A 17,642-nucleotide genomic window follows, 5' to 3' on the forward strand; every position below is an offset into this window, starting at 1 on the left:
TTCTAATCACTCGAATCTCATTTCTGGGAAAACTGGCGTCCAGAGATGACCCAAGAAACCTATAATCTTCTTAGAGCGACCTCAGGTTGGGGGACCAAGTTCTGCAGGGGACATGTCTTCATTCACATCCAGGTACAAACCATCTCTCCCAATTCGAGGCTTCTCCTTTTACTTCACAAGTTTAAAACACTAACGAGACCACCCCACCCTTTTCCCTCTCCCTGCCAAGAATTGGACCAGGCATGGACAACGATATTTCAATCCTCCTTCCTTCTGCCTTTCTCAAAGTAACCGGTGCGCGTGCGGACCTGCGTCCGAGGGCGTATGCACCTAATTCGCTCTGTGGCAGGACCCCTGCAACAGCAGGGCCCTCTCGGATCCTGGTCTCGGGCCGGGCACCCAACCAGGGTCCCCGAGATTGCTCCGCCCCCGCCCCACCCTTGCCCCGCCCCTCAGCTCCTATCCAGGCTCGCCCCGCCCCGCCCCCTCAGGTTCGCCACTCGGTCCCGTCCAGGGCCCGCCCCGTCCCGCCCCCTGCTTCTCGCGCCCTCCCCCGTTCCCCAGGTGTGGCCCGCCCCCTCCACGCCCCTCTTCAGCTTCCGGAGCTCGCTCCTCCTCAGCCCCGCCCCTTTCCCCGGTTCTCTGGGCGGCTCCCCGGGCCCAGGCTCCAGCGGCGAGCCGTTTCGTCTCCATGGCGACGAGGCGTCCACAGCTCTTTGCTCCGAAACCCGCGTGGAACGCCAGCTACGCTTGCCTTCTCGGACTGCCTTTCAGATGATCAGCGTGAGAGGGCCACGAGCGGGTAAGAGGCGCCGCGGCGACTGCGGGTCTCCCTCTCCCCATCCCCGCCTGCAGCCAGGCTCATTTCTCACCTCGGACCACCCCGGCCCGGCGCCTGAATCCGCAAACTTCTCTGGATCCTCCAGGTTTGGGCTCTGGGGCTTCACGGCTGCTGAGGCGGCGCACGAGAAGGTCGGATCCGCGCGGCTGGAGGTGCGCCTCGCACTTCGTTTCCTCCTCCGGCTTTAGTTGAGCACGGTGAAAGGATATTAGTGTCTACGTGAGTGTGTGTGATAACGGGACAGTTCTGACAGGCTGGACGCCACATGCTCTGACCTGCGGATTCCCATGTGCCAACTCCTCTCCGCCCCGCTGTCCCTGGCTCAAGTGAAAATTGCCAAGTTCCATCTCAGGGCTTCCGCTACTTCCCTCGGTACTTGTAACTCCTCCCCCCACTTTAAAATTTCCTTTCCTTTTCTTGTCTTTTTTTTTTTTTCTTTTTCTTTTCCTTCCTTTTTTCTTCTTCGTCTTTTTTTTTTTTTTTTTTTTTTTTTTTGGGAAACAACTTGATGGCCAATAGAAGCAAGTACTCACTGGCTGTAGTTAAGACGTCATTACTCTCTAGACATAATTACTCAGCCATAAAAAATTCCTGTGGAATTTGGACAACTTATTTAACCTCCGCGGGCTTTATTTTCATACTTCTGTACAATGAGAGGCTTGGACAACGGATCACTTGTAAGGTTCAGTCTTCAGCCTTGAGATGACGAAATTGACCTGAGATTTCTGAAGTCATAGTGTGGTCTTTAGACTACTTATGCTGCGTCCCAATAGCATTTAACACGTAGCATAATTATAAACTTGTCATCGTCTGACTTCCTAGAGAGTGAATGAATGAATCCGTTCTTACCCCAGGAGACCCCTAGAAGTTTTTTTTAATAAATCTGAAAAAAATACTGAGAATGTTTTTTGATGTTTCACTCTCCCGAAAACCAAGTATGTTCCCCAAATCCACCTTGTTAATTTTTATTTTTTGCTAATGGAAGTTATTTTTTTCTTTTTCTAATCTCAGGAAAACAACAACACTCCTCTTTAAATGTTAAGAGTTTACCAGAGCTGAATTCCAACACCTCTGTAGGATTCCACTGCACACTCCAGAATTCCAGAGTTTCCTACTACCACCTTGGAGCTAAACGTCCAGTGTTCCTCCCCCTCCTTTGCCCCATCCAGTCTCAATTGTGCACTTAGATCTGGCTTCCTTAAGTCAGAGTTTACCTCCGGCACTTTCCCTGCTATAGCAGTTGTAATAATTATAATTATAGTAGGCAATAGGTGCTACTATTATTATTAGTTATTTATATTAACCCTCACAATAACTCTATGAGGTAGATAATATTTTTATATTCATTTTACAGTTGAGGAAAGTAAATTATAGAGAGGTCAAGGAATGTGCTCAAGGTCACGCAGTTTGCTGGGATTTGAACATAGGCAATCGGACTCCCGAGTCTGGTCACAATCTTATGTTGTAAAGGAAATACACGGAAGTTTACATGTAACCACTTTTTAATAAGAATATAAGTGATAGATGATCACTGAAGCCATTTTATACACATTTAAGCTATGCAATGAAATACTGCCCCCATGTCCTTTTATGTTTCCCCATTAATGGGTTCCTCTCCCAGGGTGGAAGCTGCTTAATCAACTCTGTCTCTCCTCAGTACAGTTGTGGGGCCTGAGCATATAGCTGTCTATTTAGTAGTTCACTCTTCACCTGTGGGAATACAAGATCGCTTATAAAAACAAATAGCGCAAAAGGATAAAATAATTGCAAAAGTGGGGTGAAGAAAAAATATGTCTTCCCATATTAGGAGAAAAACTTAAAATAAGAATTTTATGAAATCTGAATCTTAAATGTTGGTCACTCATTTTATAAAAGCTTGTATCTGAAACCTGTAGAATCCAAATGAAACCTATTTGACTCCCATAACTGCTGGTTAGTGAACACTTACTGAGAGGATGGAAGCTATGAGATGTTTTACATTCTTTTTTTTTTTTTTTTTGCTACTAAGTCTTTATTGTCCAGTGTACATATCTCATATTGAACACATTTCAAGTTCTCATAGCCACTTATGACTAGTGGCTACCATATTGGACAGTGAAGCTCTAGTTTAATACATTCTTTTCCTTTGCTTTCTTGTTTCCTTCCTTCCCAGTCCATTCACTCAACAGATATTTATTGAGCACCAGATTATGTGACATGGAGTGCACTAGGCACAAGATTTTTTTTTTAAGGTGGCTTGAGTTTATCTCAAAAAATCCTGTCTATAAACTAATTGGGCCCTTCATTGAGGTTTTTGATTTTTAAGAGGCTGGCATTACATCACATATAAGAAGCATTGCTGAGAGCCCTGTTTTGTACCATGTGTAGAAAATCTGTCTGCAGTGAGAGAGAAAATGAGGTCCACATGCAGGGAGAAGCTAAAACGAACAAGGGAAATTGCGACCCTCCCTGCCGCACCCTTAAACACATCTGTAGCCACTGTGTCTTCTTGAATTCCATACAACTTGGGTATTCAACTCTTGAATTGTGTGAGCCAACTCTTTCTTTTCTTTTTTCTTTTTTTGCCTAAACTAACTGCAGTATGGTTCTGTAACTTGCAAACAAAAGTCAAGACTAATATAGCTACAAAGACAAGAACCAAGCCCTTTCTTTTAGAAATAAGCTCTTACATTCTCTCTCAGATTAACCCTCCACAAAATTTCAAAGGCTTGATTTGCTTTCTATTGCCTACTGATTAAAGTGAAAATTATTAGCACACAGTAATTAATGACCTTTAAAATTTACTTCCACATATGTTATGATTTCACCTATTCTTTCCCTTTTGTTGCCTGACTAGTTGGTCTTGACTTGGTTAAGTAAATGCCAGCTTCATCATGAAGCCTGACTCAATCTTTCTCCCCATAGCAGGTAGAGTTCACCACTTTTCACTCTGTGCTTCCTCCGGCTATCTTATTTCGAATATGTAGCTCTTATTACATGGTATCAGGTATGTTAGTCTCTTTTGGTTTCAAGGAGTAGGAACCATATTTGTCAAGGTCTTTTTTTGGCATGAAATGTCAAAAATCAACTCCAGCTTGTTTTGGCAAAAGGAAATTAATTGGCTCATAGTAAAGGCAGAGACTGAGCTGGAAACGGACTCAAACATCATCTGTCTCGTCTGTCTCTGCTTTTTTTCTCTCTGTCTCTCTGTCTCCCTCTCTCTCTCTCTCAACACACACACACACACACACACACACACACACACACACACACACACTCACATCTCCTCATCTCCCATCCCTGATTCTTTTGTATGTTCTGCTTCACTCTCAGGCCGCTTTTTTTCCTGGAAGCTAGAATCATGGCTACTGGGAGCTCTAGACTCATATTCATTTTTAAAAATATATTTTATTGATTATGCTATTACAGTTGTCCCAATTTTTCCCCTTTGCTCCCCTCCACCCAGTACTTCTCATTCCCTCCAGCAAGCCCCCCACTCCCACCTTAGTCCATGTCCATGGGTCATGCATGTAAGTTTTTTGGCTACTCCATTTCCTATACTGTTCTTAGTATCTTCCTGTCTATTCTGTACCTACAAATTTGTACTTCTTAATCCCTGCACCTTTTCCCCCATTCTCCCTCTTCCCCTCCCAACTGATCACCCTCCAAATGATCTTCATACCTATGATTATGTTCCTGTTCTGCTTCTTTGCTTAGTTTGTTTTTAGATCCAATTGTTGATAGTTGTGAATTTATTGTCATTTTAATGTTTATAGTTTTGATCTTTTTCTTATATAGTTCTCTTTAACATTTCATATAATAAGGGCTTGGTGATGATGAACTCCTTTAGCTTTACCTTGTTGGGGAAGCACTTTATCTGCCGTTCCATTCTAAATGATAGCTTTGCTGGGTAGAGTAATGTAGGTTATAGGCCCTTGCTTTTCATCACTTTAAATACTTCTTGTCAATCCCTTCTAGCCTGCAAAGTTTCTTTTGAGAAAACAGCTGACAGTCTTATGGGTAACTGTCTGCTTTTCTTTTGCTGCTTTTAAGATTCTTTATCTTTAACCACTAGCATTTTAATTATGGTGTGTCTTGGTGTGGTCCTCTTTGTATCCATCTTGTTTTGAGACTCTCTGCACTTCCTGGACTTGTATGTCTATTTCCTTCACCAAATTAGGTAAGTTTTCTTTCATTATTTTTTTCAAATAAGCTTTCAATTTCTTGCTTTTTCTCCTTCTGGCACCCCTATGATTCAAATGTTGCTACATTTGAAGTTGTCCCAGAGTCTCCTTAGTCTATCCTTGTTCTTTTGGATTCTTTGTTCTTGCTATGATTGAATGTTTTTTCTTTCTTCCTTATGTTCCAAATCATTGATTTGATTCTTGGCTTCATCCACTCCACTGTTGATTCCCTGTAAATTGTTCTTTGTTTCACTTAGTGTAACTTTCATTTCTGTCTGGGTCCTTTTTATGCTGTTGAAGTACCCAATGAGTTCCTTGAGCATCCTAATAACCAGAGTTTTGAACTCTGCATCTGACAGAGTGGTATTATCTCCATTTTGTTTAGTTCTTTTTCTGGAGTTTTGTTCTGTTCTTTCATTTGGATCATATTCTTTGTCTCTTCATTTTGGCCACCTCCCTATGTTTGTTTTTATGTATTGGGTAGCGCTACTTTGACTCCCTGTCTTAGTAGCATGGCCTATTGTATAAAAGCAGACAGTAAATTGGATGGGGCAAAGCCTTAGTTAATCACCATGGTGGGCAACAGTGTGAACCAGGTTGATGGAGTCTCAGATATGGTGATGCCACTCTGTGACTCTGTGTGGAGGATAGCTCAGAAAAGGACAGTACAGTTTTGTCCTGGAGGAAGATGTCCCCTGGGACTTGCCCTGATGCCAGACACCGGTTTCTCTACATATGCCACTGGTGCCCTTCCAGCTGCTGCCCTGGTGCTGGAGCCCAGAGGGAGTGAGCCTGCATAAATCCTAAGACTTTTGTGGGCCAGTTAAGAGGAGATGCTTGAGAATCTCACTTTCTTCCATCACCCCAACCACCACTGGTTTGTATAGCAATAAGTTATGAGGACTTATCTTCCTGGCACTGAAACCCCGGGCTGATTGGTCTGGGGTGGCGCTGGGATCCCTTGCTCCCAAAGTATCTCTCCTAATTTTTATTCACCACATATGAGTGTGAGACCGCCCATTCCTTGTCTCCACCTCTCCACTCCTCCTACCCATCTGGATGAATGTGGCTTCCTTAATTCCTTGGTTATCAGACTTCCATACAGTTCAATTTTCTGACGATTCTGGGTGATAGTTGTTTTGTAATTTAGTCATAATTTTTGCTGTGGTTGTGCAAGGAGGTGAGCCATGTTTACCTGCACCTCCATTCTAGACTCATATTCTTCAACTTCTATGATAATTCCACTTTGAAAAGTCTCAGAGAAAGGTTGTTGATGGACTTAGCTTGTATCACGTGCTCACACCTTGGTCGGGCACTGTTAGCTTATGAATTACTATGATTGCTGTGTCTTAGGACAGTACTACTCTTGTATTCAAATGGGCTGGATCTTTTAGCCATATAAGGAAGAAGAAGGTATCAGTAGAAAATACTTTTTTTTAGGTATACCTGTAGAAATTATACCTGGGGTAATATAGCAAACCTGGAGACCAGGCCTCAAGCTTGGTTCTGGAAATGGAAAGTTGCTCAGGGACAGCTCTGATGATTAGACTTTCCCCTCATCTGCCTTCACTGACTGCAGACTCTCCTTGGGTATGTCTAGTCCATGAGCTTAAAAGAAGGATTTGACTGATCTTGTTTGGATAGTATGGAAAAGTACATCAGAACTTCTTAGAGGAAAAGATTTAGTACAGTACTTTGAAGCTTGGTCTGTCCCATGTATGTAGGGAGTTAGTACCTCTTTCCTCTCTAAAATTTTGAGCTTCTCTTATATCCCAGGGCTTAACACAGAATATATGATACATAGCAGGTGCTCATCAAATGTCTGTGTCAAATAGACCATGAATGTTACTTGAAAATTGAGAACTGTCGTCACTGTTGTTCCCATTACCACTAGGATTGTTGCAAGATATCAGGAGAGTCCATCCATGTTCCAAACGCCAGAGGGAACAGTTGGTAGAAACTTAGAGGGCTTATTAAATCATGTTGTGATGTTCACATTAACCATAACCAATAGTAATGAATATACAAGGTATGCACCTGTGTACGTACTGTTCTTTGTGGGTACCATGACCCAAATTTGAACAGGTACCACTGGGTGGAGAAGAGAATTGAAGAAGCACCTGGGCAACAGATAGCTCACATGCCTGTAAGAGATTGATAAACAGAGAGAGACAAATGATGTTGTAAATTTTAAATTGTCTTTTTAAAAATAGATAATATGTTTATTTTGTTCAAAGTTTAAAGGTACAAATGCACATAAAGTAAAAAACTCCCACCCCAGTTCTGCAGTCATCCCCAAAGTCAACCAATATTATTATTTCTTTTCTGAAAGCATCCCCTTCCAGAGATATTTTGCATATTGATAGGTATTTGAAAAATGCATATTTCCTATACAGTGGTTGTACCTCATTCTGCTCAGCCCGTCTGCCACTGCTTTACCTTTACCTGTGTTCTCAATTACTCTGCTTTTTTCATGGAGTCAATGATCTTTCTAAACAAGTATCATTACTTTGGGGCTTGTGTGATTTTTATTTTTATTTTTTAAAGAAAATATTTTAAAGATTTTATTTATTCTTAGAGGAGAAGGAAGGAAGAAAGAGAGGGAGAGTAACATTAATATGTGGTTGCCTCTCATGTGCCCCCAACTGGGAACCTGGCCCATAACCCAGGCATGTGCCCTGACTGGGAATCAAACCAGTGACCCTTTGCTTTGTAGGCCAGTGCCCAAATCACTGAGCCACACCAGCCAGGGCTGGCTTTTAAATTAATTCATTAAAAGTCTTCAAAGCTAATTTGCTTATCTCAATCACGTAAAGCCTCCTTTTTTGTTTCCCTAAGCCATCTTTTTAAAATATATATTTTATATTTTATTTTTAGAAAGAGGGGAAGGGAGAGAGAAATAGAGGGAGAGAAACATGAATGTGTGGTTGCCTTTCTCACACCCCCAATGAGGAACCTGGCCTGCAGCCCAGGCATGTGCCCTGCCTGGGAATCAAACCAGTGACACTTTGGTTCACAGGCCTGTACTCAATCCACTGAGCTACACCAGCCAGGGCTCCCTAAGCCATCTTAATCGGCCCCATAGAACATCTTCCCAGTTTTTCAAATTATTTCTATAGTGTCCCTTCCATGTACCATGCCCTGTGCTAAAGAATTTACCCAGATCATCCTATATAATCCTTATTAATGACCCAGTGAAGCTGGCACCACTGTGATCCCTGTTTTACAGTTGGAAGAACTGAGGCAAAGAGAAATTAAATAATTAACTCAAGCTTACATGGCATGTGGTAGACCTGGGATGTGAATTCAATCGCTGTCACTCAAGAGCCCCAACTCTTGAGTGTTATTCTGTACTGCCCACTAGGGATTCGGTGTTAAGAAAGGAGATTAATGGACACTTCCTAGGTAATAATGCAGTCAGATGTAGCAGAGCCTGTGTTTCCATCAAGGGCTAGGATCTGCCCACCCTAGGTTTTTCTATTACCAGGTAAAAATGGAATAAGAATTATACACACTGATGTTTCATCCAGGTAAAGGGTGGACTATAGCAATCCACAAAGATCCTAGAGTTAGGACACAGAGGAAGTCTCTAAACATAAAGAGATGTCTACCCAGGCAGTCTTATGGCAACACACAGGATTGTGGAAATCTGTGGAGCGAAAGTATTTCTCAGGATAGGTCATCCTAGATTTCTTCTGTTAAGGCCTTATTTTGTTAATTATTGCATTGTTTCAACTTCTGAACTGTGTCTACTGTCCTAGAGAATTAGAAGTAAAATCATTTATTCTTGAGTTAGGTCTTCAAATGTTTTTCCTAAAAAGATGCCTTGCTTTTCTGATGGACTTTATCTCTCTGTGAACTTCTCAGAGGCATAATCAAGTTGATAACATCTAGCCCATGCTGGTGTGGCTCAGTTGGTTGGATCTTCATCCTCTACACCAAGAAGTTGGGGATTTGATAACCAGTCAGAGCACATACCTAGATTGCAGGTTCAACCTCTGGTCAGGGCACTTATGGGACGCAACCAGTCTGTTTCTCTCTCACAGCGATGTTTCTTTTTCTCTCTCTCTCTCTCAAATCAATAAACATATTTTTAAAAATTAAAAAAGTTAATAACATATATAACATCTGGCTTGGTTAGGGTTGCCCAGGAAACAAGCCTTAGACAAAAGTGTATATGCTACTGCTTATTCAGGAGTGCAGATCAGTGTTAGGGAGTTAAATTTAAAAAGAGAAAAACAATACCAAATAATGAAGCTTCTGTTTTATTGCTAACAGATTTGGCCCTAAGTTTTGTATTCCAGAAATCCCTAGGTACATATTACTAATAATTTGAAAAGTCTGACTTGGGATGTGGGGAAAAGTGAATTGTTACCAATGAAATGTTTAAGTGTGGCCTCTCTCATACATTAAAAACCTTATGCCCTGGCTGGTGTGGCTCAATGGTTGAGTGCTGGCCTGTAAAGCAAAGGGTCTCTGGTTCTATTCCCAGTCAGGGCACATGCCTGCGTTGCAGGCCAGGTTCCCAGTTGGGAGTGTGCAAGAGGCAACCACACATTGATGTTTCTCTCCCTCTGTTTCTCCCTTTCTTCCTCTCTCTCTAAAAATAAATAAATAAAATCTTTAAAAAATAAACATGTCTGGAGAAAAATCAGAGGTTAATTTCTAAATGTATTTGTTGAAATAATATTTTATTAAAAATACTATATAATATCCTGGCTTATAAGCACTATAAAGGCATTTTTCATAACATGGATGAATTGGAATGTGGCATATAACTTGGCTTACATCTTGTTTTGTTGAAGTGGAAGAGAAAAAAAGGTGTTGTAAACATAAACCATGCTGAATTTATGATTTTTAGAGTCAGCTCAGTAGGAAAGGTGAGTCCTTAACCTGCTATTGATTTTATTTGGATCTAGATCTAGAGACCAAGTTATATAAAACCAAAACAGTAACAAATTTAGGAACTTACTTAATACATCTTTTTCTAACTTGCAGAATTATTCCTGTAGTTCATTTTACATAGACTGTAAGGTAAAATGGGGAGAAGAGGTTAATTTCTCCAGACTTTTTTTAAACCCAATTTAATAATCCAGAAGAATGAAGTTTTTCAATTAGGATGGAAATAATGCTATCAAATACAAAAACAAAGCACATACTTAATACTCTACTAATAAAATGAGTTCTACATTCTATTTTATTTATATTCTAAAATTATACAAGTATTTAAATACTTATGCATATTTTGGTTTTTGCAGAAATTATTTACACAAGACAGATGTTGTAAAGGTAAGAGTACATAAACTTTTTAAAGATACTTTAGTCCTATTTTTACTATCAATTTATATAGTTTTTGAATAATTACTTTAGGATAAAGTTAACTTTTAACCTAGATAACAGAAATGTTTATATAAAGACTGTGAATAAGTTATTTCAAATACCTCAAATGAAAATAATAATGATAATGATAGTTTTTTTTTCTGCTTCTATTTTAGGCAACAAAATATATACAGAATGGCAAATTGCTAGCCTTTGATCTAAAGGGTAAATGTTTTATCACTTAAAAAGAATATGTTTGAACACCATTTTGTCCTAAATATTAAGTGGATAGTCTACTGAGATGGTTGAATGTGGTTGAAAGACTTAGCAATTAAGTTCTTTATTATGCTGTCATTCAAAGAATGACTAAATATTTGCCAGTCAGGGATTTCTGTTACAAACATCGTTATTGATAAAATACTGAAGTTTTTTTTTTTTCTTCTCTTTCAGAAAAATTGATGATTGAACCAAATGAAACAATGTCAGAGTAAGAAAATGTCTGATTGTGCAACTGGTCTATCACATGCCTTTTGAGCAATTAGAACTAGATAATGCAATCATTTGTCATCCAATTAAATTTGAAAGGCCGGAAACGCATGGATTAGCACGTTAGCTTTGCTTCAGCAAAAGCAATTGTTACTAGATAAAAGGACATTTAAAATGAAAAATGAACTTTGATAAAAATATAGAGATATGGATAATATTAACTTCTACTTTTAAATGCTTAAACACCAAGTGTTCTGTATTTTACTTATAAAATTTTCATTGCTCATTTCTATTTCCCTTTGGTACTTGCTCATTTCTTTCAGGATATCTCTTTAAATGAATATTTATAAACAGATTCTTTATTTACTATGTGATGATCTGTTATTACTAAATAAGGAAAATTCATAATCACCCCAAGTAGTTGAAGAAATTAGTGTTAAAAAGAATCATAGTTCAGTTTAAATTTAGTAGGTAAATATGAAGTACCTGCTTTGTTCAAGGCACTGATTATGATAATTCATCAAAGCCCTTCCTGGTATAATTATCTCCTAACATCTGAAAAATTGTATCATTTCTTCCATGAAAAATTACATTTTGAAAGTTGATCATTCTTAGAGATCAATTATTAACAGGTTGGTAAGCACCCTTCTGGTGGAATTCTACTCAAATTAATATTATTTTGGCTTATTGTATATATTATTGGCTAGGAATAATTTTCACTTAATACAACATATATTTTAATTTTATACTGTCAAACCTAAAAATTAAAATTAATATGTACTTTGGCTTTGCTGTAAATTATGTATTAAATACATATTTTATATTAAAGGGAGAGTAATATATAACAGATCAATGATGAGAATTTATTTCAGATTAAATATATACAACCAGAAAAAAATAAATGCCCTGTTAATATATATTTATATATATTCTAGTACATGATGGAAAACATTTAAATTTAAAAATCTAAGATAGTTTTAGTAGTCTTTGAGGGAAATATAACTTTCAATAATAGTAACAGAAGTTAGTAGGCCATTAATGAAAATAAAATGTTTTATCTACTATGAGCCCCAGTGTTCCTAGACTGTGATAAGCAGTGTTGGATTTGGAGCAAGGAATGATCCACATCCTGAAGTAGTTTTATCTCAGGGATAAATCAAGGGCAGCCTGGGCTAAAATAGAAAAGTGTAATGTCTACTTTTTCTCCTGATCTCATTAATAATTGCATCGTCTTTTCAAACTACTTTCAAAAGGGTAAGATGATCACGTTCCCTTTAATTTGCTTGCAAAGTAGAGTTTGGGTTTGGTTTGGTTGTTTGAAGTGGATGGTTAGTGTAGCCAATAAGTTTTACTGTGATGTGGCATTGTCACCTCAGGCACCTTACCCAGAGTTGAAGGCAAACAAGGCCAGTCCTGGAATATAATGATCGAGTAAGAAGATAGAAAATCATGGGGAACCTTTGTTTGGGGACTAGTGTGACTGACCTGCAAAGCTGATGAATTTTCTCAGTGTAGCTTCAGATTCCACTTCCCACCCCACTATAGGCTCCATAGTCTGACTAGAGGTGGAATTTGCCAGGAGGTCCAATTAAGCTTGAGTTAGGGGAAAACTAGAAGTTTTCTTTCCCCATCACTTTGCCTTAATCTTCTGATTGATTCTTCATTCTAGCGTGAGCCACAAGGATTTTACAAACCATGAGTTTCAGGGTTCTGTGCATGCAAAACTCACACTTGTCATATCCTTTTCCCCATAGATCCATGTGTGAAAGATTTTGTCCACCCAACAAATTGCACTTAATTAACAAACTTTTCAGTAATAAAGGTAAAATATACCTCTAATGCTGGACAAAGTTCTATAGATCTTGGACCTTTGATCCGTTGGGTTTTTTTGTCAAGCTTTTGAGCATACTTTATTAAAAATGTAAGGGGGAAATAGCTGAAGTAGACCCACAGCATGCAATACTCTGAAGCTGGAAAAATTATATCTACACATTATTCCATAATCATGTTTTATATTTTCTAAAATGAATGACAAGTTATTTTTCATTCTCACTTTTATACTTTAAGTAAATGCCTCTTTGGATGAAGACCAAGATTGGCCAGGAAACCTTATATGTTGGCAACACAAGTTTCTCTAAATATAGCTTAGACATTCTTGGAAAAGTAAATTTTAATAAATTTTTAGGCCCATGTTTGACAAATTATAAGTCACTTTAAACAAAGTTCTTGGAAAACTCGTTAATTCCAGTAGAAATTTGGGGACATTTCATAAATATGCCCAGTGCTCTTAACTAAGGAACAATCCTAAAACCTAGGCTATTTACTCTTTAGCATAAATATGTTCCAGTGCGATACCTAACTTGACTAACTCTCTAACATTAACAGATACTAAATTAAATATCCTCCATTTCCAAAGGATATTACATAAAGTAAAAAATTTGAATCTTTCCTTAATTGTAACTTTATTTAAATAAAAGATCTTTTAAGCCCTGGCTGGTATGGCTCAGTGGATAGAGCATCGGCCTGCAAACAAAGTTTCTGGTTCAATTGCCAGTCAGGGCACATGCCTGGGTTGGAGACCAGGTTTCTAGTTGGGGGCGTGTTTCTCTCACACATTGATGTTTCTCTCCCTTTCTTTCTCCCTCCATTCCCCTCTCTCTAAAAAATAAAATAAAATAAAGTAAAATAATAAATAAATAACATCTTTTAGAGTATACTGGTTATCTGTTTTTAAAGATGGCTAGAGGGGTTATTAACATAAATAGCATCACTTTGACAAATGGAAATCAATAGACCAAAGGTTAATATTAGTATTGCACTCTCTCCACAAGTGTAGCATTTAGCAATGGTAAGAATGGATTTACAAACTTATAAAAAGGCTAGTATCCTTAAATAATTTTATTCCATTATATACAGCACAGTGATGTGCCAAAGACATTCATAGAACTGATTGCTTATAAGTTCTGTGTTAAAGAACTCTGAAAAGATTCTAAGAATCATTACACAATGATATGCCAGGCAAAAATAGAATTTTAATCACCAGTAAAAATTATTTTTAATTTTTTGCCACAAAGAAGATACTGCATTTTAACTATTTAATTGTTTGGTATACTGTGTGCTTATATTAAATGTGTGTGTACCTATGTAACGCTTTAAACAGAATTTTGACCTAGGAAAGTATTTTTTGACTATCAACTTTAACATTTAGGAAGGAAGTATCCTCAGAAAATATTGAAAATAAAGTCTCTTTAAAGAATATTGAAAGTAGAGTGTCTTCAAAGAGTACTGAAAATAAAGATACAGAAACAAATCAACAGTCTAAGCTGTGGTCATCTTCCTTCTTAAAAGAAAGCACAGGTAATAACTCTTAGTTTTATTTGTTTGAGTAACTGTTGCTTCTAATTCAATCCTCTTTCACTGGGACCTTTGGGGTTATTGACAACTCTGTAGGTCTGGAGAGGGTCATGGGAATCAGTACTTTTTTCCAGTTCATGTACCAGATGATCCTGATATGCAGTCAGGCATAGGACCGATGGAAAAAGATTACATGAAATGATAATAATTGAGTATTAAATTTCAGAATGAATTAAAATACCTAATGAAAGTATTAACAAGTTCCATTCATTCAACAATGGTTTATTGAGTGCCAGGCACTGGATACAATAGTTAACAAATAGAGAAGGTCCTTGCCCTTATGAAGTTCACATTCTAGTGGGAGATAGACAACCAACTATAATAAGTAAATAAATAAGCAAGTGAGTAAGTAAATAAACACAAAAGCAATACAATATAGGTTGTGATGGGTGTTATAATGTTAATAAATGGCACCTTGGAGAAGACAACCTTAGATCTAGGGACCAGGAAGTCTCTCATGAAGCTCTGTGTTTGTGAATTAATTGAGACAGTTTCTGTGACATCATGTGCAGCCCTTCCCCCGATGATGTCAGTGTGATGAGGCAGGGAACAGGCTGGGTCCACACTGGAAGATCAGAGTGAGTGGCTGTGAGCTGATGGAGACTGTAAAGGAAATAGAAGCAGGTAAATGGCTCAAATAGCCCATCCATCCTACTCTGGGAAGGACCTTTTCAGGGTAGCATGCTTTTTATTTTTTAGAGTCATGAATTTTCTTTAAGGTCAAGAGTTTTACCAATATTTTGTTTTTTTGGTCTGTGTTTTCTCTAGAGCTCTCCTAGATTTTCTCATTTGCTCATTTTCTTCTAACACAGGTGTTTCTACATTATTTAGAGTAGCTCCTGGCCACACTCCCATCAAAGAAGACATTTCACAAAACTTCCCAGATACTCAAAATCTTACAAGAAAGGGATGGTGTAGCACAAGTTGGTTTGAAACTGTGAGAGATATCCATAGAGCCAAAGGAGTCCTGTAAGCTCGTTCAGTAGTGCTTCCCAAAGTGATAAGTTTAGGAAACACATAGTAAACTTTTTTAAAAATTACTTAATTGTAGTATATTTTGATATGTAGAAAAAAATAACATAAGATATGGATAAGAACATGGATTCTGGAGCCAAACTGACTCCCAGATCTACCTTTTAACTAGTGGTGTGAAGTTGGGCAGGTTATAACCTCTCTGTCCCTCCGTTTCTTCTATGAATGGGATAAAAGCAAAACACAACTCCTTGGGATGTTGAGAGAAATAAATGAGTTAATATATATAGTATTCAGGAGAGTAATGACATTTAATGTGTTATGATTATTATATGCTACTTTTATTAATACACCCATCAGTTTTATGGACGATAGTATTTATGAACTGACAAAATTTATAAGTTAAAAAAGTCGATTCAAAGAAAAATTTTAAATAATTAGTATAGGTGATGCTCATATATGGAAAAACGGATGAAGATAGTAAAAGAATTACTGAAGTTTGGAAAATGTTCTAATAGGTTGTACCATGGAGATTATACCTTTTAAATATTTCTCTATTACTTCCTTTTCATCCCTATTTTACCAGTGCCCTACCATCTCTCTCACCTGGATTTTTAAAGGAGAACTCTAATCTCTCCCCTTACTCTTTTTTTTAGTCTTCCCTGAAACACACTTTCACCCTGCTATCCAGGTATTGATCATACTTGTTTTCTTACATAAAATCTTTCATTAGTAGCCCCTGCATTCTTAAGATAAACCCCAAGGCTTCTGGCCCACAAAACTCTTACTACTCAGCTGGTTCCTACCTACACTTTGAGCCACATCTGTCACCATTTCAACTTCAACCTTGGCCCTAAAACAGCATCAACGTCCTGTAGTCCACACATATTCTTGCTTCTGCATTGGGTCATGCTGTCCCCTCTCCCTGGAAAAACTGATCTACTCAGACTCAACAGTTCCCTGACCACTCCCCAGACTGAGATGTGGCCCTCCTTTGCTCTCCATTTACATAGTACACATCTTCATCACTGTTCTTCCATACTGTTTTGTAATAACCCATTACGTTAATGACTCCCCAGTTAGTTTTTGCAAGTACTCTGAGATCAAGGACTATTCATTTTTGTGTTCCTGGGACTCAGCATAGTGCTAGGCACTGAATGGGTGGTCAGTCAGTAGTGCTTACTTTTTCTTTCTCAGTCATCTATGTTTAGTCATAAGTATTGTGACTTGTCATTAAGGTAAGTCATTAATAATGTTATATTTCAAATATTCCACATGTATTTCTTCCTAATTTCTGTCTGTGTGTTGAGAGAGAGAGAGAGAGAGAAAGAGAAAGAACTTTATTCCCAAGTATCCAAGAGTGACATGACCTAAGAAGGTTTATTTGCTTCTCAGCCACTCCAGTCTTTTACAGTCCAAGCTCTTTATTTTATATTTACCTTTCTATAGGAACAATTTATGAAATATATTTACGGAGATAGAATAGCATTAATTTCTTTTTTCTTAAAATTATAAACAAGACTGTTTTCCATTTATTAAAACTTCAAGTACCAAACAATTAACATTAACATCAGCTCAATGTTATTGGTTTGATTAGTTTCCTCTTTAACCTGACAGTTTTATTACCTTTTTTGAAAATGGAAATCAGTTCTGTTTAATCATGAAAAAAAAAACTTCAGAACAGGAAGCCATATAGGAAACACATACACTTGTTACATTATAAATTAGGAGTAACCATTAAAAATTTTTGAACTTGTTAATATTTACTGATTAATTATGTACATTGTTTTAGGTGAAGTGGACAAAGATGAAGCCATTGCAAAGCATAAGAAAAATAATGAATATTGCCTTCAACATAGAGATGACGAGTTGTCTGAATCAACAGATGATGATGGTGAAGATGACACTAATAATGAAGATAATGAAGACAGTAACCCAAACAGTAATACCCATGCCCCATTAGAATTAATGGCTGAAGTAAGTTTTACTTGTGCATTATAATTTTAGAAACATAAAAATATTAAAATAACTAAATAGTATATAACCTTGAAAATTAAAAAAAGTAGTAAAAAGATCCTTGCCCACATACAGATGCTTACCAGGCTACTCATCTCTCATGACTTTCTCCAGGGTAGAGATGAGAGAAGATTCTGCAAGTGACTTAACAGTATTCTGGAATAGGCAGAAGCAGGAATAAGAGAGATTTTGGTATAAAACTCTTCAAGGACTGTTTAAAGCAATGTTACATAAAGCATGGGCACCATGCTAGTTACCGGGGAGATGTAGAAATAAATAAAAAGGCATGTCCTACCTCTGAGAGCTAACAGGCATATGTTATTTATATAATACAATTAATAATAAAATGAAATATGTGCTAGTTGAAGTATTTATGAAGTTCTCTGGGAACAGGGAGGATTAAGTGAGTAATTAAGAAAAGAAACCAGGGA

At 37.8% G+C, this 17,642-nt stretch overlaps 1 protein-coding gene across 1 annotated transcript in view; it reads left to right on the forward strand.

The window, feature by feature from the left end:
* Positions 1-242: 242 nt before the first annotated feature.
* ERICH2 (glutamate rich 2) overlaps positions 243-17,642 on the forward strand; it is a 36,587-nt gene continuing 19,187 nt past the window's right edge. The window contains 6 exon segments of the mRNA XM_090287755.1: positions 243-491; positions 10,500-10,548; positions 10,774-10,810; positions 12,877-12,972; positions 14,018-14,166; positions 16,988-17,172. Of these exon segments, the coding sequence (XP_090143881.1) occupies positions 243-491; positions 10,500-10,548; positions 10,774-10,810; positions 12,877-12,972; positions 14,018-14,166; positions 16,988-17,172 (765 nt within the window).

Source organism: Furipterus horrens, unplaced genomic scaffold, assembly GCF_987537825.1.
Source record: "Furipterus horrens unplaced genomic scaffold, mFurHor1.1.pri manual_scaffold_1, whole genome shotgun sequence".
In the NCBI taxonomy this organism is placed as follows: Eukaryota; Metazoa; Chordata; class Mammalia; order Chiroptera; family Furipteridae; genus Furipterus; species Furipterus horrens.